Source organism: Actinia tenebrosa, unplaced genomic scaffold (assembly GCF_029948245.1).
Source record: "Actinia tenebrosa isolate PJP-AT-01 unplaced genomic scaffold, QUT_ActTen_1.0 PGA_scaffold7__59_contigs__length_16204524, whole genome shotgun sequence".
Lineage (NCBI taxonomy): Eukaryota > Metazoa > Cnidaria > Anthozoa > Actiniaria > Actiniidae > Actinia > Actinia tenebrosa.
Window position 1 is genome coordinate 5,887,118 of NW_028292584.1, and position 26,693 is coordinate 5,913,810.

Genomic DNA, 26,693 nt, shown 5'->3' on the forward strand with positions numbered 1-26,693 from the left:
AAGGTTTTTTAGAATTATGTAAAAAAAATTTTTTTTAATATGTAAAATGGAACGCCATCTTTTGTTATGAGACAGCACGAAGTCCCGTTATGCTCAGGGGACTTTCATAAATCAAAATGGCGGACGAATCATAGCAAATTTTAGTTAAAATCCTTTTAATTATTTTGTTATCTATTTAAAAGTTAAGCATTATGACTTTAGAAGCCGCAATAAGCGTTTTAAAACGTGCAGTTCAGCTCGACGAGGACAAAAGTTTTTCCGAAGCACTAGTATGCTATCAAGAAGGGATGAGTCTTTTGATGTCGGAACTGAAGGAGACCAAGGATGACGTGATAAAGAAACGGTACAGAGACCAGATGAATGCTTATCTGGACCGTGCAACGAAGCTGAAGGAGTTTGTTCAAGAGAAGAAAACGACTGGAGAATACCATGAACAAATAAAGATTAAAAATGGACAAGTTGGTTATGGTTATGCAAAAATATTTGGTCCATATCTGGATAAAAGTGTTACTGAAGTCGTTGTTGAAGATGCTTATATCAGGAGTACTCATCAGATTTATAATTTATTGAGATTATGTGAACTTTTAGTTTTGAAAGGGAGTGTACAGGTTATTAAGCTATTCACAGGTAAAGCACACAAGACCTAACCCTACACAGTTTATAATAATTAACCATTGATCCTAGGTGATAACACCATAATATGTCACTGCGCCCTTGTCACTACCATCATATGTTACTACCCCTATATGGAATACTACCCTTATTCATTGCTAGCTATGCCTATTTGGTGCTTCCTCTATTCTTGGGGTGCAACCATGTGACTCAAAATCCCTTATACAATAACAATGAAACAGCTGCCATGTTGTTCTATAACAAGAGAAGCTAATAAGGAATGGTTTGGTATCATCATTCAAGATGGCGGCTATTATGTAACATGAACCCCAAGAATAAGGATTCAAGCTGCTTTATGTCTGTAGTGTGACACTGCCCATATATGTTCTTAACTCTATTTGTCACTAGCTGCCTCTATTTGATGCTATCTCTATAGGTCACTGCTGCAATATGTCACACTGCCCCTGTATGTTATTACCTCTATTTGCCACTAGCTGCCTCTATTTGATGCTATCTTTATAGGTCACTGCCTTTATATGTCACACTGCCCCTATATGTTATTACCTCTATTTGTCACTACTTGCCTCTATTTGATGCTATCTGTATAGGTCACTGCTGCAATGTCACCCTGCCTTATTTGTTACACTGTCCCAGTTAGTCATGCCAAATATATCCCACTACCCCTCTATATGTCCCACTGCACCTAAATACCCTACTTCCCCTAAATCCCCCACTCTCCCTATATGTCCCAATGTCCCTATATGTCCCAATGTCTCTATATGTCCCACTGCCACTATATACCTCACTGCTCATATAAGTCCCACTGCCCCATTTTGTCAATATCCTGATATATGACACTACCCCATATTTCTTAATCACAGGGACTGTCCCTTTATGTCTGCTCTCGCATATGTAAGCAACACTGCCCCTATCACGACATACACTGCTGCTATACGAAACACTCCAAATATTACAAATGATGCATTCATTCCATTTAGGACAAGACGACAATGCTGAAAAACGCAGACTACAAAACGATGGACTTCAAGAACTTGTAAAAAGTTTAAAGAAGTACAGCATCAACCTGCAAGTGACTTATACCAATACATTGCATGATAGAGAAATAAGATTTGATAATGGTTGGGTTATCAAGATTGGACGTGGATTGGACTATTTTAAACCTCCCAGTGGGAAATTCTGTATTGGTTATTGTGATTATAATCTGAGAGAATGCCATCAGACAGATATAGATATTTACTTTAAAAGAAAATAAGATAAATCAACAATCATATAATAAGGGTCTTAGTTTCATTACCTTTCTTTATTTGATACTTCGATTTATCTTGGCTTTTACAACTGTTAGTTTGCAAAGCTGATTTAGATCATTTATATTTTTTAGGATAAAGGGAGCTTAGTTTAAAAATTGAATTTTCTTGCCCCTTGTAATTTGTAATTTCTCACTTTAGAAACTTTGCATAGACATTTACGCACACACGTCCGTAATTATCGCTTTCACCCCAGTTTGTCAAATCTTCTCCGTACCAGATCCTCATCTGCTTATTCTTCGGAAAGTAGAAAGGATTGGCAAACTCAGTGAAGATGATTTCTTTGCTAGAGGCTGTGCTTGCAAAAGGTACCCAGTACCACATGCCTCCTTGGTTCCTGTAAAATTTAAAAAGGATAAGATATCAATTGCTGAAAAAATGACACTTCGAATTTCACCTGGCATAATAATCTTTGAACAATGCTAAGTTTAAATCAAATAGTTCCTTGTTGGTTGTTGTTACATTCATAATAATGTTAAGTTTATTTTGTACTAAATGGTAGACATTAGTGCAATGTCTATTATTTTATTTTATTTTATTCTATTTCATTCATTTCATTCTATTCTATTCTATTCTATTCTATTCTATTCTATTCTATTTTATTTTATTTCATTTTATTAATTTTGCAAAGAATAAATGTAGCTTAAAATGTAGCTTACACTGCAACAGAAATGAGAGGCAGGGTTACCGTAACGGCTAGCTTAGCCAATGATTATTTCTGTGGGCCCAATTAATACTAAATGCTGCTATGTTAACTTTATTTTGATCAGCCCAGATGTTGTTTCAGGTTTCAATCTCTGAGTTAGCCATGCCCTGACTTTGTTAAGCCCAGAGGTTGTTTCGGGTTGCGATCTGTGAGTTAGCCATGCCCTGACTTAGATCAGCCCAGAGGTTGTTTCAGGTTGCGATCTGTGAGGTAGCCATGCCCTGACTTAGATCAGCCCAGAGGTTGTTTCAGGTTGCGATCTGTGAGTTAGTCATGCCCTGACTTATATCAGCCCAGAGGTTGTTTCAGGTTGCGATCTGTGAGTTAGTCATGCCCTGACTTATATCAGCCCAGAGGTTGTTTCAGGTTGCGATCTGTGAGTTAGTCATGCCCTGAATTAAATCAGCCCAGAGGTTGTTTCATGACTCAACGTGTGGGTTAGACGCCCTGACTTAGACAGCACTAGCCCAGAAGTTGTACGTTTCAGAGTATCGATAAATTCAAAGGGCGGTTTTTATTCTTAAATAATACTTATAATAAGTTGGTTCAGTAACCGGTATTTACCTCATCCTTCTGTATCTTTTCCTTGGAAAGAGAACGTGGTTATACTGGTCTGTTACCACGACATTGATGGGATGGTGCATTCCATGCAGCTGGCTGCAACCCCAATAACTATTGTGCTTGCTGCTAGGCACACAGCGAATGTGGCCAGACGTGTCTTAGTTTGATCGCCACAACCAAACCTGATCTGACATAGTTACGAAAAGAGCCAAAGCAGCTTCCCTTCCCCTCAAAACACACCAAGTGCCTGTTCATCTTAATCCAGCTACTGACCGAGGAACTTTGCACACCTAATAAATGCAACAGAATTGAATCATTGACTATGTTTTTTATTATACACCTCACTGAGCTCAATTTCAAAAGCTATTCAGTGGAGGCAAAGATCTTGGAATGACCTATTTGCCATGGATGGATCGCTTACGGATCCACCTGTCGCTTATCTCTTTTTATCCTTAGGCTATGCACTAATAAAAGTTTCGTGCAGAATAACTGTAAACCAAGCTAATCTAGCTGATGAAGGTCCAATAGTGGTAAAGGATCTTTTGGGGAATCAAATAATATAATATAGTAATAGCAATGATAACAGAAATGGTAATAAAGGAAGAAAAACAAATAATTAAAGTAAAGACGCAAAACTTTTACGTTAAGCCGCTATGTTGCGTTATGGAAAACGACACGCAAAACTCACGACGAGGTTCTAAAAATTTTCAAAATGTATCGACATTTTTTGTGAATCGGCATCTTATGTGCTGATGTGTAACTATAATATACATTGTATATACCTTACCTTCTTGAAGAAGGAAAGTAGTCACTAGCAAAACAGCAAAAAAACTCTTCAATTGAAACATGCTCATTACTGAGTACTGCCACTGTACAGAAAAGGTTGTGGTCGGGGCTGAGGTGGATCACTCTGGTGCCGATCAGAGGATTTGATGTTTGATTTATAGTGACTCTAGAGAGATGCCACTAAGGTAATCAAATTTAATCAGTCCTGTTTGAAGGTGAACATCAAACATTGATATTTTAATTTAACCTTGGTACTGTTTTCAAACTTCTTTTGCGGTTTGTTCATGTTGATTGACATTTTTTTACCCGTTTTTTCACGTTTGTGAGTCATATAGTTGTTTACGAGACACGTCTCAGTGATCAACCTTGTCTCAGCTCTACAGGACCCTATACAGTACCGATGGATTATTCGGACATTAGAATACAAGTAAAAAACAAAAAATAAAGTTCATTCATTCATTCAAACCTATTTATAAGTCAAAAAATGGATGCAACAATATCGAAATTAGGTTGAACAATTTAAAATAATTTAGTTTTGCGTGGCTTCTTTTATAATTTGGTTTTCAAAACAAACTGCTACTTTTCGCTACTAGTTGTCGATCATTTAAGGGACCGGTCATTCATTAGAGGGGGTGGGGTGGGGGGGGGTGGGCTGGTAAATGAGGGGCTGCATGAAATTATGCAAACATTTTGGGGGGGTCATGCGTTTTTAGTCAACTATTTCAGGTTTGATATAGTGTATAAAGCTATTTAGTTTACATTTTCATAGCAAATTTAAAGCATAGAATCTCGGAAGTGAATCCGAGAATACTATGGAAAACACAGGTATTCGGACCCAAGCAAGGGGAGAGGGGAAAGGGTTTTCGGTGGGTAAAATGTTAAGGAGTGCGTAAGAGTGTTTATAGAGCATGTGGGTATGGATGGGAATGAGTTCTTATGAGTATTGTAGATTGGAAGAGATATAGGAAAATATGAAATTTGCAAGGATTACTTTGAAGGTAACGCAGGGAATAGGGGACTGGCCATGGCACGAGTGGAGGGGGGCGGTGTTGATATGATGTTTCGAAAAATAATTTGCTTGTAAGTTTGTATGACTGAGCTCATGTGTAGGTAGAACCAAAAGTGTATGGATGTTAGACTTAGTGCCCTATCTTGGACCTATCGTCAGGGGTGAAAATGCAAGATAGTGAAGGAAATCGACATGTTTCAAGACTCTTAGGCCCAGGTTGGGTCTGAGTTGGGGGTGGGTCATGCTATTTTATGTTCTCATTCTTGGGGCCACGTTACTTTATGCATTTGAAAGAACAGGGCCAAAAGAAAATATGCCATGGGAAATGAAAATGTACCAGACCACTCCCCCCCCCCCCCCCCCCCCCCAACCCTCTCTAATAAATGACCGGTCCCAAATAGGAATTTCATACTCCAATTTTCGAACGGAAAACTATAGACGGGTTTAAATATAGCAATAGAAAACGAGCATAATTTCTTGTAGAAACAAATAAAACTGATCATCATGCAATTCAGGCCTCACAGACATTGCCCAAAGTGACATATTTACATACTGTACTAGACAAATAGAGCCGGGTGGCCTATATGGAAGTCTTAATAGTGCCGAGTTTTTATTTTATTTCAATTTTAATTTATTTCAATTTTTCCCCGTATGTTGATATATGGTACTGGCTAAGGGATGAGAAAAATTCCAAGTATTTTTCTCCTTGCTCTTTCTCTTTCTCTCTCTAGCTTTGTCCGCTTTGAACGGAATTGCATGAAGCGGGGGAACCTAATGCAGCGTCCATTCAATTTTATATTGTTTACCTTATATATGGTTTACTTTACAGTTGCCGTCTTCAAAGGTTCTCTCTTATACTGTAAAGAAAGGCGGGTTGTGAAGATAGAAAAAGTATCTGCCCACCACAGGAAGCCTATAAAGGGCTCTACGATCGAGAAGATACCAAAATCAGATAGAGACATGTCGTGGAGTGGCCTACCTTGCACTTCACTGTGATACAGAAGTAGAAGAAATGGATAAAAAGTTGCAAAGCGGGAGGTCAGCTTATCCTATGTGTTCCAGCTGGGAAGACTTTCAGGGTCTGACCTTCCGTATAATTGCGTAGCGATAAAACAGAATAAACAAGTAAATTCCAGAGATAAGTTTTGGTAAGTTCCTTAAATTCTTTAGATAAGAGTATTAGAATAAAATAAACAGAATTCAAAACACTTTAATATCGTGCTTTACAGGTCTTTTTAGATTATTGACATTTTGTGACAGGAATTCTTGTCACGGCTTTCGCAGTTTTTTCTTGTCTTAAAAACAAAAGAAGCTGGGGTCAGTTCTCTTTTTTGCTTAGTTGTGAAAGCCGTTTGAGGCAGAGCGTTTATTGACACTGGAAAATGTTTTGTGCCTTCATATACACTTACAATGGTGAACTAAAAAAATTAACATGGCTATAATATGACAGCAAGTAAACCCGGAAAGCCAAAGACCATAAACCAAAGATCACAATGATCATGAAAAACTGACGTCAGACGTTGCTATGACAATATAAGAACCCTTGTCGATATGCCATTAAAAATGTTCATTTAAAAAATCATAACTCAGGAACCAAATGTTGAAAATTTTCAAAAACCGGAATATTTAATGTTTGTATCGTAATCTTCTTTTTGGCAAAAAAAGGAAAAAATCTGTAATAGGCGATTCGTAAAAATCAATAAATTTGTTTGGAATAGTCCCCTCTTACAGAATTTTTTAAATTTTTTCTTAAGCTTACGAAAACATAAACTAAAGCCATATGCAAAATTTCACCACAGAAATTTTTTTTTTAGTTTGAATATTAAAATTTAAAGAGAAAAACCGTTTCGAGTCTCCTTAAATCAGCATGTGATTCACTCATGAAAGGGATGACGTCATTATACATGAACCAATCAAAAACCCGACAACAAAACAGATATATAGATAAATTTCTTACCAAAACTAAAACTCGTACCCCCGGCCTAAAGGCCTGGGCACGAGTAACTATCTATCAATGGCCTTAACGCTTCATACTTGGGTGACCATGCATCTATGAATAATTTTTTTTGTGTATGAATAATTTTTTTTGTTTCGTTTTTGTTTTCCATAATAGTCGTTCCTTTATCACATAAATATTGCGATGACATCTTTGATATCAGTATTCACCCCCGGTACGATGCCAACACTGAAGGGACATAGCCACAACTAAGAGTAATTTAACCGGTTTGTTTTGAATGACTGCTGCACTGAAAAATGAAACCGAAAAACATCTTAGGAACTGTACAAGATTACGACTGTAAAGCCTCTTCCTCAACTACAAGACTTTAAATCGTTGCCGGAATATGAAGTCCTCTATAAATAAGTTTTTAGTCGTCCTTGACGAACCGAACAAAGATTTTTCCCCTGGCGACCAAGTTCATGGGAAAGTTGTCCTCGATGTTAGGCAGGAAATCAAATTGTGGACATTGAATCTGGAGTGTCGTGGAGAGGTTTATGTCTCATGGCCTGAAAACCATGGCACATACACACGGTATCGTTTCGGGAAAGAAGAGTTGTTTCATGTGAAGGCTCGCGTCTACGGAGACACCGAAGGTAGTTATATCTAGTATATAATCAGTTGCGCGAGGATCAGGTCAATTTGACACATTACAACCGCTGTTCAATATATAGTTTAAATATATTCTCATGTAGAAATGTATCATAGACCACTGGAAAATTCTTCTTCTTCTTTACTTTTAATTTGAGCGAGAAACTGCAATTTCTATATGATGTATTTTAGCGAGAGATTTTAGCAGTCAATCACGTGGAATTTATACCTTAGTCACGGCCAGTCGCATCAGTTTCGGGAAACAATATCGACACTACAAATTAGTAGCCTTACTGTAGCCGTACCTTAGTCTTCAGGGTCTAAGCCGTAAGTACGTGTTAAGATTAAATGAATTACTGACTGGAAGACATGGAACAATTATTTCAATGTTACGACATGTCGTTTATACGTGCTGTAAGTCAGTATCTTATGTTTCCCACTCTTACGATCGATAACCATTATGGAAAGCCATTTCAACCTTACGGCATGTTGTACAGTGTACGTGCTGTAAGTATTTTTCCCACTCATACGCGTACGATAAATTTTACTTATGGCAAAAACAATTCCATTAATGTTACGGCATGTCGTATCGGGTCCGTTCCAGCTCTACGTTCACTGGTACCATATGTTTCCCACACCGCTCTATTACGTCCATACGTCCATGCATTCGTTCAAGAAAAAATAAAACAAGACCCTGTTGGCAGGGTACACTGGAATACCTGGAGGACGTGGTTTAATTTCAACATGCAAGGAGGATTTAGTTGGTTGAGCTTCCAAAAATACTGATAAAGTCGTATTTCGTGACGTCTCGAAGTAACGATAAACCTGACCCTGGTTTACTGGTATCAGAGTCTCTAAGAATCTAAAGAAGAACTAAAAATAAGTTGCCAAAATTCGAATGACAGTGTTAAAAGCCGTTTTAAAGCAGAGCATTTATGCCATAATCATCAAAGTCATCGCGGAATAACTCAATCTGGAACTCCAATTCCAGTTCCGGTATGCGGATTTTGGCATACGGAATGAGCTTGTTGTCCACTGACGTTTCAAAAGCATGCACATTAGCACGGCTCGCTTTAAAATCAAAATGCTTCACTTAAAACTTATAAATACAGGCTAATATTTGCCCAAGACCTCTCTCATAACTGCTTTACATTTTATAATTTTATGATTTATCGATATTTTTTAATGAATCACCTTTTTTTCGAAGAAACATTAAAGGAGATCATAACGCTTCGAGGCAAAGACTAAACTAGCAAATTTTTTACTTTTTGCTTCTTTAATCAAATAGAATCTTAAAATAAATATTGCTATGTACCTCATGTTCCTTTTTGAGTAGACTTTGAAGCCTAAATAGTTAATATAAATAAATATAGGCTATAAGAATATCTATATTGTCAAGTTCAAGAGCTGAGAATAACGAGTCAAATGAATTTTACTATCGCTTATCGTAATTATGACACTTGAAACCCTGTTCTCCTCATCGATCTTCGTTTGTTCGTGCAAAAAATACGGGAGTAGATGAATCGTGAATAGTTAACCAAAAACAAGATTTTGCCCATGAAGTTCATTGAAATTTCTTAGAAATAATCGCTTCGAAATCATATCTATCTTCTCGGCTTGAAATCCTTGTTTACGAAATTGATAAATTAATCTTGTGGTTGTTTGGATAGTCTTTAGCGTTTTACGATTTTTTTAATATTTATATACCGGCTCTTGTACGACCTTAAAAATCCTTAATTAAGAACGTTCCTACGCCACTCATCTTGTGATAGACGTATACAGCAGCAGTAAGGCGGACTCGCGGAGCGTCGGCAACGCACCTGGAATTATGCGGGTATTACTGGGGCCTGGGACCCCCTTGCGCGATCCGGCGACAGCGGCGAGGAGCGCCTTACTGCTGCTGTGTTTGCGAAGATATTTAGATTCCTTGTAGGGTCGCAAACGAAGGTTAAAATATTTCCTAGATATAGATGGACAACATCACGAGCATTCGAAATAGAACTGTACGTAAGTTACGAACTCAAGTGTTGGATCGTTTGGATGCCGACTTCGCCTTCACGACATTTACAGAAGGAGACATAGAAGAAATTATGGACGAAGAAAGAGCTGAAAGAATAATCGACTTAATGCCGGAAGGTGACTACCGTCTTGAATTGACGTTCATAAAGTATCTAGATGGCGATTGGGTGATAGAGAGGGGTCGTAATCCTATCCGGGCGTCAGGTAAGCGAAACTTGTTTGTATTAAACAAGGATACAAGACCTGGTGCGATGGTGGGTATAGACGCGTTATTCTATGAAGTTGCCTATCCTGTTACTGTAGTTATCTACGGCGCGTATAAGATTGAAGAGCCAGACGTTAGGAGACTCAGGTCGATGAGACATCCCGGTAACTGCGTTGGGAAGTTGGTGAGGGAGTTCTTTGAGGATTCCTCTCGTGGTGGTAAGTTAACCCCAAAGAGAAAAGAAGCCATAAGAAAATGGGAAAACTCCACCTATAAGGCCGGAGCAACGATAGACAACATCAAAAAATTAGAAACCCTCTTAGAGAGGCAAATGCATGTGAAAGATATCACGGATGGGTACGTTTATCCTGGGACTCATAAGTATGGAGGTAGGGGTGCTCCTATAGTCATCTACCAACATAATGGACACGCTTGGAGGGAGTTGAGATTCCCCAGCAAGAAAGAGACTAAGGTCTATGAAACTTCTCCATTAGCAGATTTAATAGACGAGAACTCCATTTGGTTGATGGATTCAGAAGGAAGTCAGTTTATGACGCAAGACGGCACTTTGTATCGCCCTGAAATCGAACACCAGCGCATCCAAAGCGCCTGCGAAACCCTTGGGGAAGACTTCTCAGACGAGGTCCTTAGCAGCCGCAGCTTGGACTTCCTAGCCGCAAAGAAAAGGAATGGTTGGAAACCTACCCCAAAAGAGTTCAAAGATATCTCCAAGGCCCGTGTAGAACACGGTCATGGAGGTCTTTGGAACATGGAATACAACGAAAACGAGTATGTCTCCTTAGACATGAAGCACTGCTATCCTGCGTCATTTAAAGGCCTGGGAGATTGTAAGGAATATTACGACCGCTACGGCCATCCAGATTCACAGTTCTTTCGTGTGTCCTTAGACGGCAGCTACGACGCGCCAGCTACGGGGTTCGTCAGATTAACGTCTTGGAAGTTGGCTAAAGACTTGCACCCCATAATTTACGCATGGTACGGAAAGCATCTACAAGAGAAAGAATGGATACCAGTGCCATTGTTAAAGTTCTTTGAAGAGCGCGAACTCTTAAAATACACAGCGCATGAAGCCATACTTTGCCATAGCGCCTACACAAAGTGGCTCCCAGAGCACAACCCAACCGCCCGAATAGTCATAGGAAAGTTTACACAGGGCGCCAAAGAAGGCGAGAAGCACATGCAACGGCGTTTAATAACAGACGAAGGAGAGTTAAGCTTCCTCATAAAACGTGCCCACGATCAAGGAACGATGGTGTCTGTAGAGAAATGGGATTACCTCGTAGAAGATCAGCTGCACAAATGGAATGCGCTGTGTTATTACCAGGACCATCGGCCGCAGTATTACCATCTGCGTGCCAGCATGTTAGCCTACGCGCACATTAACCTTCTCGCAATGCTCTTGCGGTTTGACAAAGAAGACATTCCACGCGTAGCCACGGATTCCCTATACGTGAAACCGCACGTATTGGAAAAGATGAAAGAATTCTACACAGAAGACGAGTTAGCGGAAAGTGGACAATGGCGCGTCAAAGACGAAGAAATAAAAGCTTGGAGGGAACGCGTAGAATATCACGGAGAACACACCCATGGTTCCGCAACCCCCACTGCGGACCCCCTACCTTCAGTTGCGGACCCTATTTCCTACCAACGCTTCTCTTACCTTTACGGTACGGGAGGTAGCGGTAAGACGACGCGTGTGTTAGAACTCTTTCCTAAGATAAAGGTGCTAACTCCAACGCATCGTTTGGAAAGAGAACTCTGCGAAATGGGCCACGACGCGCAAACTTACCACAGCTTCTTTCGTTGGAATGGCCAAAAGTGGGTGCCGGAAGCCATCCACGACATACCTCCCGTGATACTTTGGGATGAAATCTGTACCGTGCCCTTAGAAATCCTGCAGGAGTTCGTAGACTTCCTCCGTGGAAAATGCCAAGTCGTATTTGCCGGGGATCCATGTCAACCACCTCCTATAGCCGGAGAAATGCCCCATGAATGGTTAAAAGAAATGGTAGACTATCATGAAGAAATTAACACAGACTACCGTAGCAAGGATCAAGTGAGGAAATTAAAGGCAGAATTAAGGGGCCTTAGCGACGCCGAACAATCTAAGGTGTTACGTAAGAGGGTACGAGCAAAGTCTTACGAAGACTTCCTGTATTCTTGGCATCCTGAGGATTTGGTGTTAAGCAGTAAGCGCGCAGCACAGTCGCGCATACAAAAAGATCTACTCAAAATACACCAGGAGCGGTTCCCTAGTCATTTGGTGCCCGTTTGTTATAAGCCGCGTGACACTCGCATGCAAAGAAGAGATATCTTAGTACCAGGCACGAATGTTCAACTAGAGAACGCAGTTACCCACGATAAAGCCTGGGTACCCATAGAAAAGGTGGAAAAAATAACCTCCCATCCAGACTGGCGCTTAGGCTATTGCATGACAGTCCACAGCGCGCAAGGGCTTACCATAAAAGAAACCTTATGGATCATAGACCAACGGCTGTGTTGGAGCAACCTTATCTACACCGCCGTAAGCCGCGTAGAATATGCCAAACAGTTAAAAAGAGCCTGGGGGCCGCAACTGCGTTACGATAAGACGCCAGAAGAAGTAGCTAAGGAGAACATTGCTAAGAAACTCCTTCGCTACAAGCGCCACGACGAAGAAAAAAATATGACGTTCGACCTATGCGTGGACGACGTCTATAAGAAAGGCGCCCGCTGCGCAAAGTGTAACATACCTCTACTATGGAGGTTTGACCCGAATGACGATCAGCAGTTCTCCGTGGATCGCATAAATAATAAACGCGGCCATTGCAGAGGTAACGTAAGACTGACATGCCTAGAGTGTAATCGGGCGCGTGGAGCAGCACTACTTTGAGTCTTTGGGGACTATGAGCAGCTCTTCCTTGACGAATCCGCGACTTGGGCCATTTAGGTAATACAACACGGGTTGCCCTTCCTTGGTGACGGACTTCGAAATCTCATACGTTTCCAAAGACCAGTTAGGATCCGTGGCTCTCTTACTGCCACCTTCGAGTTCCCCCGGCTGATAGAGGTATCTGACCACTATGTCGCGGGGGAGCTTTTTTTCCTTCAGTCCGACCGCCCTTGAGCTTCTGACGTAGGACTTGTGTTCCACGTGTTTCTTTTTTATAGCATCCTTGGGTTTTATTCCCGTAGCCCTGGCCGCCTCGTTGTTCAAAGCCGCGATGACCTGGGGGAGCCTCTGAGTCCATTCCCTGTTGCGCTTGGAGGGATCTTCCAGCTCTTTCCAATACTGGTACCCAAAGAGACGCTCGGCCAGGGTCTTATTGAATCTTTCGACGATGCTCTGACCCCTGTGGTACTCTGCTTCGGCTCTCCTAATTTTAGTGCTGTGATCTTTCAGGGTCTTAGTAACCACGCCCATGAACTCTGTCCCCGCATCCACTTGCAGCAGCTTAGGCCATTTCAAAACGCGCTTATAAATCCTACCTAGGGCTTCTGCGACTTCCCCAGAATCCTTGCTGGTTATGGGTTCGGCGTCCTTGTATCTGCTTGCGATATCGACTACGGTCAAAGCGTATCTATAGGTCTTTCTTCGCACCTTGTCGTGCGGTAAGAAAAGCAAATCTGCCTGATGAACCTCGTTGGGGGCATTTACGGTGAAGCTGGGCCTGGGAATGTACTTGGGCACAGGAAGATAAACCTGCCAGAGGGTTTGTTTTCTTAGCCAGTTCTTAGCCGTTTCTTCTGATACCCTGGCCGCGGTCGCGAGTTTCTTGATAGCTGACGCTCCTCTCCAATAGCCTTCAGGCCCGTAGTAAATCCTTTTGAGTTTGTCCTCTACGCGGCCCATTATATGAATTCCAGGACGAGATTGATCTTGCGTCCGTTGAAATCCACCGTCTTTCCGTCCACTTTAATGGTGATGTTTATGCTTTCTACCAAATTAGACAAGTCATAGCTCAAAGAAATGGGAGTGTATTCTACTGGGTCAAATGGATTACCTTTGGGCAGAAACTTGGACATAAGAGAAGACTTTTCTCCATTGTTGTAACTATGGACCAAGTCGCAATAGACTTCGTAAGAGGATGCGACTTTCCATTTCACAGGTATGGCTGTGTTGGTAATTTCCTTGCCTGAGACACCTAGTAAAGATCCTAATGCATCAGCTTTTCCTAGGGTTACCGAGAAATTGTTAGGAAGATTATGTTTGAAGGTCATTTCGTGTGGTATCCCGTGGTGAGAGTGTAACCTACTTTGCTAATTCTTTTGCCAGTGTGATTGGGGTGTAATGTCCATTGGGTAGCATTACGCCTTGATAATTGTTAGACCCCGTATGCTCGGTAACCATGCCATTAATTAAATTATGCCAAGAATTGTACAAAGAGCAACTTATGAGCCGGACCTTATGGGCTTTGATGGGAGGATTCAAGTAAGTGGTAAAGTCATTCTTGTCGCTTTCCAAAAAGACGATCATTATATTAGATACGCCAAAGCCGCGCCTCCTGCCAGCCCTGCAACTCCTACGAATACCAGCTCATTGTCTTTTTGTTTCTTAGAAGGCTGGTAGTAATTCTTGAACTGAGGCTTTCTCATTCTAAAGTCGGGGTGCGCCTGTGCATAAAGTCTAAAGGCGTAGTCTGTATTTTCGAAGTTCTTATCCGCCTGCATCTTGTCTTGGTAGTTCTTATCCAACCAATCCCTGTAAGCTTGTCTTTTTTCATTCCAAGCTGCCACGTCCCGCTGATATTTCTCCAGCGCCAAGTCGTGTCTCTTTCTTTCAGCTTCGAGACTACTTCCGCCAGTTGCCGCCTTTTCTATGTACTTAGCCGCGTAATTGGCGCCAGTAAATGCTAAAGCAGCAATTAGTGAACCTCCTATCATAGCAGCCATTATACATTAGGGAGGTACTTTTCCTTACGTAGGTAATCCTTTACCATGATAGCCCCGCCTACGGCAGCGGTCATTTTAGCAAAGTTGGCGAAGCTCTTGCTTGGGTCTTCAGTAAAGCCTTCTTTGAGCACTTTCTTACCTACCCAACCAATACCCGCAACGATGGAAGTAATAATGGCTGCCTCTTCAACAGTTTTCAATAACGCGGTTGACATTATATTACAAAGCGAGAAGGTTATTCCATCACGGGTATTTTGCTTCTAGGCTCCTGCGTCACATGTACGGGTTCTACTTTCGGCTTCGTTGCCCGCCATTGTAAGTAGAGGCTGCCTGCTGCTATAGCAACTCCTAATGCGCCAATGACGTACCCAGGATTAATAAAGGATTCCTCTTCTTTTTCCTCCATCTTTTCTTCCTTTTTGGCTTTGTTTTTCCTGTTCATCTCTGCAAGCTTCTTCCCCGCGGCAACTCTGCCTGGAGATTTAGCCTTGGTAATCTTCTGCTCCTCTACTTGAGGGGTTTCCTCCGCCTTCGATTCACTCATTTATACTAAGGACTTGAAGGACTTGATAAGTAACTTATGGATGACTTGGGTAAGGACTTTATAAGTACTTAAGATGACCTGGGTAAGTACTTATGAATGACTTAACTAAGTACTTGAGGCGACCTGAGTAACTCCCGTGGATGACTTAACTAGGTACTTGATCAGGTACCTCGGCAAGTGCCGCCTCGAATACCCTTTCGACTTCTCTGTCCTTCTTAAAGTCCTTCCAAGTTGTTCCAAAGGAACCTAGTACCTCCTTCAAGTCGACATGCTGAGCTACGTGCAAAGCCGCAGAGGCAACTGCCATTAACTTACCGCACTTCAAAGACAACCACCCGCAGGTTATCTTAAGTTCTTGGGCAATGACATAGTCCTCGCTTATGTCCTTCCGCAGTTGCTCCACGTCGTCTATGGGCAGCGCAAGTCCGAGAAGCTTGGTGGCAAGTCGGATAGCGGAGTCTGCTACGGCGTCCGTGGTCTTACTTGCAAGGGCGGCCTCGTACCTCTTATGGAACTTCTTAACCTCCTCTTCCGACAACTTATTAACCTGCTCATGGGTAAGTTCCTTGCCTATCATTTCTTTGCACTTCCCAGAAGACACCAGGATGTTAAGTCGTTCCTTAAGGTTACTTTCATCTAGCTGTGTGGGAACTTCATCTATCAACTGCTCAATCTCCATATACATTAGGAATCATAGATTCCAACCTCGTACGGAAACCTCAAAGAGAAGATCATCTTGGAATGTTGGTGCGTCTTTAGATGCCGCATGTATTCGTGTAACTGTTCCTTGGATATCTCACCGCCGTAGTCGCTTAAGATGGTTTCCAGGTCTGACTTACTTGGAGTATAAAATACTACGAGAGATCCTATGTTTTCCCTGAAGGGCTTAGAGACGCTGGTAAGCTGCTGGGAAAGCAACCAAACGCTAATGTTGTCATGCCTGCCGCTAAAGGCGAGCTTCGCTAATTCTGAGTTGCGCCTTTTTACGTCGTCCCCGCAGGCGATGTCATCCAATATGAGCAAGGTTTGCGTATCTTTAGGTAATTGTTTGTGCCAAAACTTAAGATGTCCAGATAACTCGTTAGGGTCTAAGATATCTACAAAGAAGTCATCATCTTTCACTCCTATGCCCGTCCAGGTGCGGTTATTCACGTAGGTGGGGCAGAGCAGCACTATGTAGTCGAAGCGGTATCTAAAGGGTCCTAATAGCTGCTCTACCACAAACTGGGTCTTTCCGCAGCCGGTGGGTCCTACTATCAGAGCGTTACAAGGCATGTGATCTGGGTTCATTTATATCCCTTCTTTCGAAGGGAACTTGTTCCCTGATATATATGGAGCCGGTGGAAGCAGTCAAAGCAATGGTTAACGTCGTCAAAGAAAAGTCAGACCTGGAGAGGACGGTCGAAATGCAAAGGGAGGAGATAGACCGGCTGAATGAACGCGTAAAGGAGTTGTACGATGAAATGTGCGGTCTAAAGCGCGCAGAGCGGTTTGGCGCGCTAATAACGATGGCAGGTTGGGCGAAAGATTCCATTAAGGATTTCATGAGATATCCCATGTAAGTTCGAAAGCCATTAAATGATGCCTTAGGATGTTGAGGATGAAGTTGTTATCTTGTTAAGTAGGGTACGAAACTCCTCAAAAACCCCTGTAGAATGTTGAGGATGAAGTTGTTATCTTGTTAAGTAGGGCTGGAAACTATTCTGAGATGCCCATAGAATGTTAAGGATAAAGTTGTTATCTTGTTAAGTACGAAACTATTCTGAGATGCCCATAGAATGTTAAGGATAAAGTTGTTATCTTGTTAAAGGATGTTAAATGGAGGCTAAAATATAGTTAAGTATATATGGACTGTTTGATGTGTAAGAGGGTGTTTAGCACCAAGCAAAGACTGCAATACCATGTTCGGCATGGAGTTTGCACAAAGAAGCCAATTAGTAAGGTTTGTAAGGATTGTAATAAGGAATTCAGCACCGTCCAAAAGATGCAGCAACACCAGGAAAGACGCGTCTGTAGAAGTGCCTGTAAGGATTGTAATAAGGAATTCAGCACTCTTCAGGAAATGCAGCAACATCTGAAGAGAGGGGTTTGCTGTAGGACTAGGCAGTGTAGTTTCTGTGATAAGATACTTAGCAGCCGCCAACGTCTTCAGACACATAGAAAGAGGCATGAGGAGACTTATCGATTCCTTTCTAGGACCTACGACATGGAAGGAGTGGATTGTTACCAGTGCGGTGATATTATGAATTGTGAACATAAAGAGGAATATCTAAGGAATAGAATAGACTACCATAGGAAGATAAGCAGAACGCTACCCCGCTTTGACGCGCTAGAAGGTGTCCCATGGACTAACAGGGAATACTGGAGGCAGCAGTGTGAGATATGTGGATGCGTAAGAGAAGAGGAACACATCCATAACTGCTTAACAAGATGACAACTTCATCCTCAACATTCTACGAGGGTTTCTGAGGAGTTTCAGACCCTACTTAACAAGATACTTAACCTTATCCTTAACATTCTGGAATGGATATATGCTAGCCTACGCAGCCGCCTCCTTAGGAGGATTCCTAATAACCCTAAGTATATATGGACTGTATTACGTGCGAACCCCCTGCTGACTGCATCGTTAAAAAAGAGTCGCCGACCCTCATTGTCGACGAACCCCACTCAAACGACGCACTTACCTGCATAGGACCGAAGGAAGGATGCACTTTGCGACGTCAAAGGCCCAGCGGCCATCCTTCTTACCATACGACCTCAGATGCGTAAACTCCTGTCCTTCGATGACGTAACGAACGCGATCTGGCGCCCACAGGCTGTACGTGACATCCTCATGCGCCAATAACAACCGTAGCCTGTCTTCAAAGGCTACGTAGTTTTTTATTTCGTAGGTAACGCCCTCCTTTAAGTCTCGTCAGTGTATCTGCCTCACAGCCTCAAACGCCATATATTCTATGAAATATCTTTAAGTGCGTCTTTAAAGTGTCTGTGTTCCTAAAGCGCTTGCAGCACCACCTACAAGGCAGGCGAATTCCTCGCGCATACTCCGTGATGCTCCTGCAGATGTCGTCGTAGTCGTTGCTTATCAGCACCTTAAATCCATTTTCCTCGTAGCCGCTTAAGAGGCGGCGTTGATCCTCAGACAATACCCCGTTGCCTTTCGGAGTCTTCAGCTCGATGCAGAATCCACGGTACCGCCTGTGAGCATTAAGGATGAGCAGATCAGGCTGACCTCGTTGGTAGCCCTTCTGCCAGCACTTTATGCGCTTGCCGTCCGAATCCTGCAGTTCGCCTAGACCAGAGGTCACGAGCATTTGGGGGTAGAACCTGCGAATGTAATTTACCACCTTTTTATGTAAGTCAAACTCATTCTCAATCTTAAATACCAATTTGTTGGGGCCGTCAAAGCGCCGCTCTATCTCGTACTTGCCGGTTTTCCTTAATGCGGGAAGGACTTCCTCAAAGACCCAATCCTGAAACTCCACGGCTTTTGGCAGCCTGGAGCTGAATATCAATTGATACAAGCCGGGCTCGGAGATAAACACGGAATGTGGGTGGATAGTAGAAGGGGAACGGTTTGGGACCCCTTGCACGTCAGCCCATCTTTTCTGGTACTTCTCAGAAACATGGTCTCTAATAGCCTTCTTGGTGTTCTCATAATCCAACGCAGCCGCCACTTCCTTTGCTTTAAAGTACAAAGTTTCGCCTTGCACTATGCATTGCAGTTTGGTGTTGTTGTTTTCAAAGACGCGTAACATGGTATATTAGACACATATTTTATCTTTTTTCCTTTTTTAGGATGAGGGAGCACGAATCAATATGCAACGCTCTTTAATTGGTTCATTTCTATGCTTAGCTGTGCGTCCGACACGACAAAGACGTAGCAGTTTATTTTGTCGCCGTCGCCCGCGGAGGCATTCTTTGTGCGCTTGATCTCCAAAGTGATGCCGTCTTGGGTGTTTACCAGCCGCAGACCCTGACCGTGCATAGATTCATCGTTGGTGGTGCGCATATCAATCCACAGCGCGTACTTATCCTTAAAGAATTCCTCGGGGCTAATTTGGTCGCCAAACTTGCGCATTGCCTCCCTGTACACGTCTGCGGGCTTTATTCCCTGGGAGTAAACCTTGTTTGGGACTCCGTTGATATTCACGCCGACGTTAGTAATGTTAGGGTTGTGAAAGGCTTCGGAGTCGCGCTTGCCGGCCTCGTAGGGTTTAGCAAACACCAGCATCAACCCCGTGAGACTTCTTCGTGGGAGGTTAATACTTTGGTTGATAACCTCGTCCGTCTTATCCAGGAAGCTGAACGTCTTATACATCACTACGTGGTCGTAAAGGAATGCCTTGCCGGAGCTGTATTCCATGCCAGCGCTACGGGCCAGCTCTTCGCTGTACACGGTCTCATACTGCAGCTCTAAGTTAGTGATGGAATAGGGATCAACAGCCCCGCTAATTGCGCTGTCCATGCCTCCAATGACGTTCGTAGTGTCCGCCAAGGTTACTTCAAACTGTAACTCGGATAACTGTCTGGGGTAGTACACGCCATGACTCGTAATCACTTCAAAGTCCAAAGGGATAACGTACTTGCTACCATAAGCGGTCTTTACCCTTGTTGCGTCTGCTACTGCGGTTGCTCCGCTGGAGTCCGTAGGCGCCGGGTTGGTGTCGCTGCGAAGCTTACGAAGAATAACGCTTCCAATTCCCTGCTCTATCTTTTGTGCACGGTCGAAGGCTGTTAGCCACAGATCCTTATACGTGGCGTACAAATCGTACCTGTTCAAGTCCAAGAGAGATTCCCCGGCGAACTTGATTCTCATCTTAGAGACGAGGTTCCTACCCACATTATTGACGGTATAGCGCTTGTCCTTGGTGCTTGGTTGTATTGCTAGGTCATACCTTAAAGCCAAGGTGCCAGGAACCAATACTAGGTTATCCGTTAGGCGGGGTACGCCTACGTACAGCGTCTCCCCTGGTTTTGCGCTGCTGGGGGTGAATGTGACCCGGTGAAAGGTGCGTTCTGCTTTCAGCCCGCCAACCTGCTTAGGTAATACGTTGGGGTTTAACTTTGTGCTTATCATATATAATGGAAGGAATGGATTTTGATCCCCTTACTGAAGAAGGTAGAGTTGATATTAACGACGATGAATATGAGTCCTTGCTTTCCGATGACAAGATAAGCAGGCAAAGTCTTTTTGAAAAGCTAAAACGTAGGTATGGTAAAAGGGCTCACAATGCCATGAATTCCTTAAGGAATAAGTGGCGCAATAGGAACCCTGGTAAGACAATGCCAGAATACTTAAGGCTCAATGTCTTAAAACCAACGCAAGATATCGTCATTAATATCCCTAAGATCGACGCAAGTTTCTACATGGATCGCTTATTACGTTCAACCGTCCCAGAACCACCCAGTTCAACATGGATCTCAGAACTCCAAAAGCAAATGGAAGCCGAGTTGGAGGCTAATAAAGAGCCGGACGATTTCGAGAGAATTAAGGAAGAATTCCCAAACTGGGATGCAACGAAGGTTCAAGTAATGTACGATACTGAAAACGAATGGGATCGCGAAGTCGTAATAGCTAGGCTAGCAAGAACCGGCTCAAAGCCATACGTAATTAGAGATATCAATGGCAAATACTATGCAAACAAAAACATCCCTAAAACACTTAAGGACGCATTAGGAAAGCCTACCTTGCGAAGTCGGTTGGAGGAAAGCGCGGCAGACACTGCAAAGGTGGTCCAAGCATTTAGCTCCTACGTAGACGAAGTCGCTCAAGAACGGCAGCAAATAGAGCAACAACTGCAAGGCAACATAGTAGAGGAACAAGCTGAAGAATTAATGCGATACGCTGAAAGATATGAGGAAAAGGAAAACGAATTAAGGTCGGCATTGGAGACAATCGAAGAGTTAAAGCAGGTAATGGATGAGAAAGAAAGTGAGTACATGAGACAATTCAAGCTTACCGTCGATTCCCACGAAAGGGAAGATGAAGACAATAAGGATAGAATTGGTAAATTAATACATGAAAGGGATAAAGCCAGATCAAACTTTGACCGCGCAGTGGCAGACATTGGAGACAGAGACGCTGAACTTAGGCGCGTAGGGATATTATTAGAGTCCTCGGTAATGCGGGAACGGCAGCTTAACACGGAAATCAACACCAAAGAAGAGCAAATTCGGCAAAGAGATCAGGCCATTGAGGACTTGGAGGGTCAAATACAAAGGCAACGGGAAGTCATCGAGGACCAAAACCGCTCTGAAGAGGAAAGGGAAGCGGCTCAAAGGGAATTAGAGGCTCTTCAGGAAAGACTGGTGGAATTGCGTACGCAAAGAGAAGGCTTGGAAAGGGAGTTGGGGCTTACCACCAAGGAAAAGATAAAAAAGCTCCTGGTGAAGTATGGTATTCCGCTGGCATTTGCGGTCGCTATTTCGAGCGTAGTAGGAGTAATCCTATCTGCGCTTAAGGCTACAGGCGCGGGCGTAAGCAAGTTGGGTTCTGGTTTGACAGGACTTAGGGAAGAAAGATGGCAGCCGGCTTGCCTGGGCTGCTTGGTAGCGTTCTTGGCATGGCACTTAGGACCGGCGGAGAACTGTTAAAGTTTGTAGGGAATAACATTTGGATCTTGGTCGTAGCTATTGGGGTGGTCCTCCTGAAGAAGATGAAGACTTAATCTTATCCTTCTCATCGGGCGGCTGCCCTGCTTTGAGGATAATGAAAGACGGTATTAGCACCGCCCTGGTAATTCGGAACCAACGGCAACACACTCATGGTAGAAATGGGCTTATGACTCCAGGCTGCATTAGCGGGCCTGCGACCTATGCGATTTATTCCAAACTTGCCGTCATCAGAAGTGACTTGCAACTTAGCATATTTACAATTGGCTAGCATATGAAAAGTCACTGGCGTTAGGTCTTCAGTGGACCTAGTGTAGGGCTCCATCGAAAAATGGGTAACTTTCCTAGTGTTCGTTGAAGTTCGATAAGGAAGCAGGGGCTTATTATTCTCATCGATAAGCCTAAACCCCACATTCGCATGCGTGTTCGCATTAATGCTAATAGTGCAAATGACCAATGCAGTGCCCCCAACTTCAACCCACAGTCCAACATCATGCCAGGCGCCGTTGTCATATCCTTCTTCATCTAAGCGGTGGGCATAGCGCGTTTCCCTCACGTATGGATTCATATATTACAGGGAACAAGTCCCCTTCGATAAATTTGCTTCTAGAGGCTCATCACCGTCAAAGCGCTGATGGTCATGTGGTTATAGACAGTATTCCTTTGATTTTCTATGCTATTTATGCAAACGCTCCCGGAGTCATCTATGCGCATTTGCAGCTTCACTTTCCCATGGCAGTCGGCAACTAGGTGAAAAGTCCAAACGGAAAGATTTTCAGAGCTATTAGTTGGCGGCTCTACTGAGAAATGTGTAGGCTCTCTGTTGTTCGTCTTCGCGCGCATGGGCTGTAATACTCCATTGTCGTCGCAGAAACGAAATCCTACATTCGCACTGCTAACGGCTCCCAAAGAAATGCTGCCTGAAATTAACTTCTTCCCCGAGTAGTTTAGATCTACGGACATCCCGGCGACGTCCACCCAAGATGCTTGGGTGTATTTTTTCTCGCTGTGTAAGTCGTATAGACACAATCTACTCCAGCTACGTAGGGGTTGTTCATCGCCATATATAATAACTCAGACCAATGCTTGCGGTGGCTAGGCTGGCCTTTAGTAAGTTATGGTCATATTCCTCAGGTATCGCAGGCAGGACCTTCTTCTTGATTACGTTCTTTGGTTTCCCTGCGGGATTCTCTACGTGCTCCTTCTTTGGCTTCTCCACGAAATGGGGAATGTTCCTAAGAGTGTCAGAGTTCACGTCATTCACCCCAAACTTCATGTCTTTGGTAGCTCGTTGAAGTTTGTTGTTGTAACCCACGACGGAATCGGCGTTGATGACCAAATTACTTGGCATTAGCCAACAACCAGGAGTCAAGGCGTAATCTAACCGCACTTTAGATTGCTGCACCGCAAGTTGATATCTTTGAACTGACTTAGAAATCTCATTCTCGATAACAGCGCTTTCGAAGAGAACAAGGAATACTTGTTGCGTTTCCTGCGACGCACCACTGGCATCTACGATGGGGCTGCGAGTGCTAACCTGGGCCCCTAGAATGCAGTAGACAAAGGCTTCCATGCTTCGATTAATCCTTGCTAGGTTTTTCAGTCCAATGCCCTTTGTGGCAAAGAAAGGCGCCCATGGATATCTCTGCTTGCTTTCTATGAAGTAGATCAGATTCCCTTTCGTTTCGCTGCCTCCTAAGTCGGAGAATTCGTAGGAACTGGGATACCCCATACCCGGCGTTTCTATGCTGGCACCGACGTAGGAGGCATACGTATATGTTTCTCCTAAACCATGGGCGGCACCCTCTTTGTTGCGAAAATCAGGGTTGGTAAGCTTAAACTCATTCCTTAATCGCTCCCATGCGACTTTGTCATATTTGTTATCCTTTGGGTTAAAGACAGTGTCACCAGGAAGCGGCACTCCTAACTCAAACAATATCCTACGAATAGTAAAAGCAACGTGGAATCTTAGGAAAGGAATATGGAACATGTCCGCGGCTATGCCACATCCTTTAGTAGCAGCCCAGACAGCAAAGTTTAACTGCTGCGGCCAATACCGCATGTTGGGACCTGATAACCATTCTCTAGATTCCTTCCCGGTCGTATGCTTCATCCTCGTCTCTTTGAAGATGTCTCTGACTTTTGTCTTGAAGGTCGTAGGGCCCACGGGGATTTCTAAGGAGGTAACCATCTTAGCAAAGTCATCCGCTCCACCTTTGTTGTCGTAAAATGGGTAATCCTCTGTTGTCGGTAATAGATTCTCTGGAAAATTAGGTTGCCTTTCTTTATGCTCGGGTTTTGGTTGTAAAATATTAGGATGCTTTGGCTCCAAGTCCGCATTGCTGTACATCCTGGAGCCGTTGAAGTAAATCCCATCGGGTCTACGCTCAAACTTACTAGGGTCTGCATGTGGAAACATCTTCCTAAAGGCCCTCCAGTTGGCATAATCCCTGTTGTCGTGATGTGGCTGCTCCTCAATATCATTCCCAAAAGCGTCGTACATTAGTATATATAATGGATGTTATACCATCAGCACCACAGTTGTACCCAGATGTTCCAAACTATCACACCACGGCACCCATCGAGAACGCTGAGAACTTTCGTTTGAACAAGGCTAATCTAATCCTGGCTTACTTGGACGCGCAAGTTAAACACTACGAGAACGTAAGGAAGAAGTATGCCCGCGCCCGCAGCACTCTGCATAAGGTGGCGGTAACGACGGGATCTTTGTCTGTTGCTTTGACGGGCAGTGGTGTTGCTACTTCTTTGACGGGGCCCGGCGTCGTTGTGGGGGTCCCTTTGGCCGGCGTTGGGGCGGCTTGTGGTATTGTCTCCGCTGTCTCCACGGGCATCATGAAACAATTATCGAATAAGATATCCAAACATGACACGACCATAGCCCTAGCAAGGGCAAAGTCTAACACGATTGCCGACCTCGTCTCCAAAGCTCTTGTCGACCGTAAGATAGACGACGTGGAGTTTTCCTTGATTCTTGCGGAGGAGAAGAAGTACGAGGAGTTGAAGTCAGGCACCAAAAAAACAATCATAAGAGATCTGTCCGACGAAACCCGAAAGAAGATCTACGAACAGGCCAAGGAAGACCTACGAAGAAAACTCGCTCAGTAGACATTCACTTTGAATTCACGTCAACGTCTGGGTATCCATACTAACAGCGGATGCTCGGGGTCTATCTCCTTGAAGATCTCGTAGATCGCATCTGGATAGTGGGGAATATTCTTATCCAAACGGCAAAACAACCACTCAGCTCTACTCATCGCATCCCTAGACACCTCCGGGATGGGTTCATTGGTAATTTGAGATAAAAGGTAGGGAATAGTCTTGTAATATTTCCCTAGTTTTAATTTTTTCAGTGTTTTCCGCAGACTTTGCGGGGTTGGCTCTTCTAAGTGGTCTATGATTTTCTCCTTTACTTCGTTGTCTAAATATACCGGTCGTAAACCCTGGATATGACTCATCCAGTCCCTAAAGTATTTTATTCTCTTATAAGGTGTTTTCTTACGACCTCCATTAGCGTAATATTGCTCTCTGGTAGCATTTGGTACGGCATTACGAATATTCTTACCACACTCGTAACACTGTGCTGACGTGTGATCTTCTATTTGCATTTTTTTGCCACAACAAATATACTTATTTGGCTTAGTAGGTACAAACTTGGGTTTCAAGCACTTTACACAGAAGTCATAAACAAACTCTTTACATTCATGCATATATATATCATAGATTTCGCAAACACAGCAGCAGTAGGCGCTCCTCGCCGCTGTCGCCGGATCGCGCAAGGGGGTCCCAGGCCCCAGTAATACCCGCATAATTCCAGGTGCATTGCCGACGCTCCGCGAGCCCGCCTTACTGCTGCTGCTGCAGTATGCCATTGTCATCCAGGAACCTAAAGCCCACGTTGGCGTGACTACTCGTGCCAATGCAAATACTGCATATTATCAGCTTCTTTCCTGAGTAGTTCAAATCCACGGACATTCCTGTGACATCAACCCAAGAGCTCTGGTTGTATTTTTTCTCGCCTGTGTAAGTCGTATAGACACAATCTACTCCAGCTACGTAGGGGTTGTTCATCGCCATATATAATAACTCAGACCAATGCTTGCGGTGGCTAGGCTGGCCTTTAGTAAGTTATGGTCATATTCCTCAGGTATCGCAGGCAGGACCTTCTTCTTGATTACGTTCTTTGGTTTCCCTGCGGGATTCTCTACGTGCTCCTTCTTTGGCTTCTCCACGAAATGGGGAATGTTCCTAAGAGTGTCAGAGTTCACGTCATTCACCCCAAACTTCATGTCTTTGGTAGCTCGTTGAAGTTTGTTGTTGTAACCCACGACGGAATCGGCGTTGATGACCAAATTACTTGGCATTAACCAACAACCAGGACTCAAGGCATAATCCAGTCTAACCTTTGATTGCTGCACCGCAAGTTGATATCTTTGAACTGATTTAGAGATCTCATTCTCGATAACGGCACTTTCGAAGAGAACAAGGAATACTTGTTGCGTTTCCTGCGACGCTCCGCTTGCGGCTACGATGGGGCTGCGAGTGCTAACCTGGGCCCCTAGAATGCAGTAAACAAAGGCTTCGATGCTTCGATTAATTCTTGCTAGATTTTTCAATCCAATACCCTTTGCGGCAAAGAAAGGCGCCCATGGGTATCTCTGCTTGCTTTCTATGAAGTAGATCAGATTACCCTTTTTCCGCTGCCTCCTAAGTCGGAGAATTCGTAGGAACTGGGATACCCCATACCCGGCGTTTCTATGCTGGCACCAACATACGAAGCATAGGTGTAAGTTTCTCCTAAACCATGGGCGGC

At 43.5% G+C, this 26,693-nt stretch overlaps 3 protein-coding genes across 6 annotated transcripts in view; 2 read left to right on the forward strand and 1 right to left on the reverse strand.

Annotated features, from left to right (window-relative positions):
- Positions 1 to 107: 107 nt before the first annotated feature.
- Positions 108 to 3,517, forward strand: LOC116297287 (MIT domain-containing protein 1). The gene is made up of 2 exons (XM_031705494.2): positions 108 to 627; positions 1,611 to 3,517. Exons 1-2 carry the CDS (start codon positions 192 to 194, stop codon positions 1,883 to 1,885), a joined length of 711 nt encoding a protein of 236 aa, XP_031561354.1. The 5' UTR covers positions 108 to 191; the 3' UTR covers positions 1,886 to 3,517.
- On the reverse strand, positions 2,070 to 3,339 carry LOC116297288 (uncharacterized). The gene is made up of 2 exons (XM_031705495.2): positions 3,208 to 3,339; positions 2,070 to 2,274 (listed from the first exon to the last, which is right to left on the reverse strand). Exons 1-2 carry the CDS (start codon positions 3,285 to 3,287, stop codon positions 2,070 to 2,072), a joined length of 285 nt encoding a protein of 94 aa, XP_031561355.1. The 5' UTR covers positions 3,288 to 3,339.
- Positions 3,518 to 6,123: 2,606 nt separating the features above from the next.
- LOC116289222 (arrestin domain-containing protein 3) overlaps positions 6,124 to 26,693 on the forward strand; it is a 74,393-nt gene continuing 53,823 nt past the window's right edge. For 3 of the 4 annotated variants that reach the window (XM_089040021.1, XM_089040019.1, XM_089040020.1), the window contains exon 1: positions 6,981 to 7,591. In XM_089040021.1, the coding sequence (XP_088896147.1) occupies positions 7,342 to 7,591 (250 nt within the window). In that variant the 5' untranslated portion in view covers positions 6,981 to 7,341. Of the gene's footprint in view, positions 6,148 to 6,980; positions 7,592 to 26,693 lie in introns of those variants that run through there. The other variant, XM_089040022.1, reaches the window with a different exon arrangement.

What these genes read in the sequence shown, in the direction of transcription:
- LOC116297288 (XM_031705495.2), bottom strand. Translation starts at nt 3,287, where the DNA reads ATGCACCATCCCATCAATGTCGTGGTAACAGACCAGTATAACCACGTT. An exon ending in AAAAGATACAGAAGGATGAG is followed by an intron (nt 2,275 to 3,207) that starts GTAAATACCGGT and finishes TAAATTTTACAG; the next exon opens with GAACCAAGGAGGCATGTGGT.
- LOC116297287 (XM_031705494.2), top strand. Translation starts at nt 192, where the DNA reads ATGACTTTAGAAGCCGCAATAAGCGTTTTAAAACGTGCAGTTCAGCTC. An exon ending in GGTTATTAAGCTATTCACAG is followed by an intron (nt 628 to 1,610) that starts GTAAAGCACACA and finishes CATTCCATTTAG; the next exon opens with GACAAGACGACAATGCTGAA.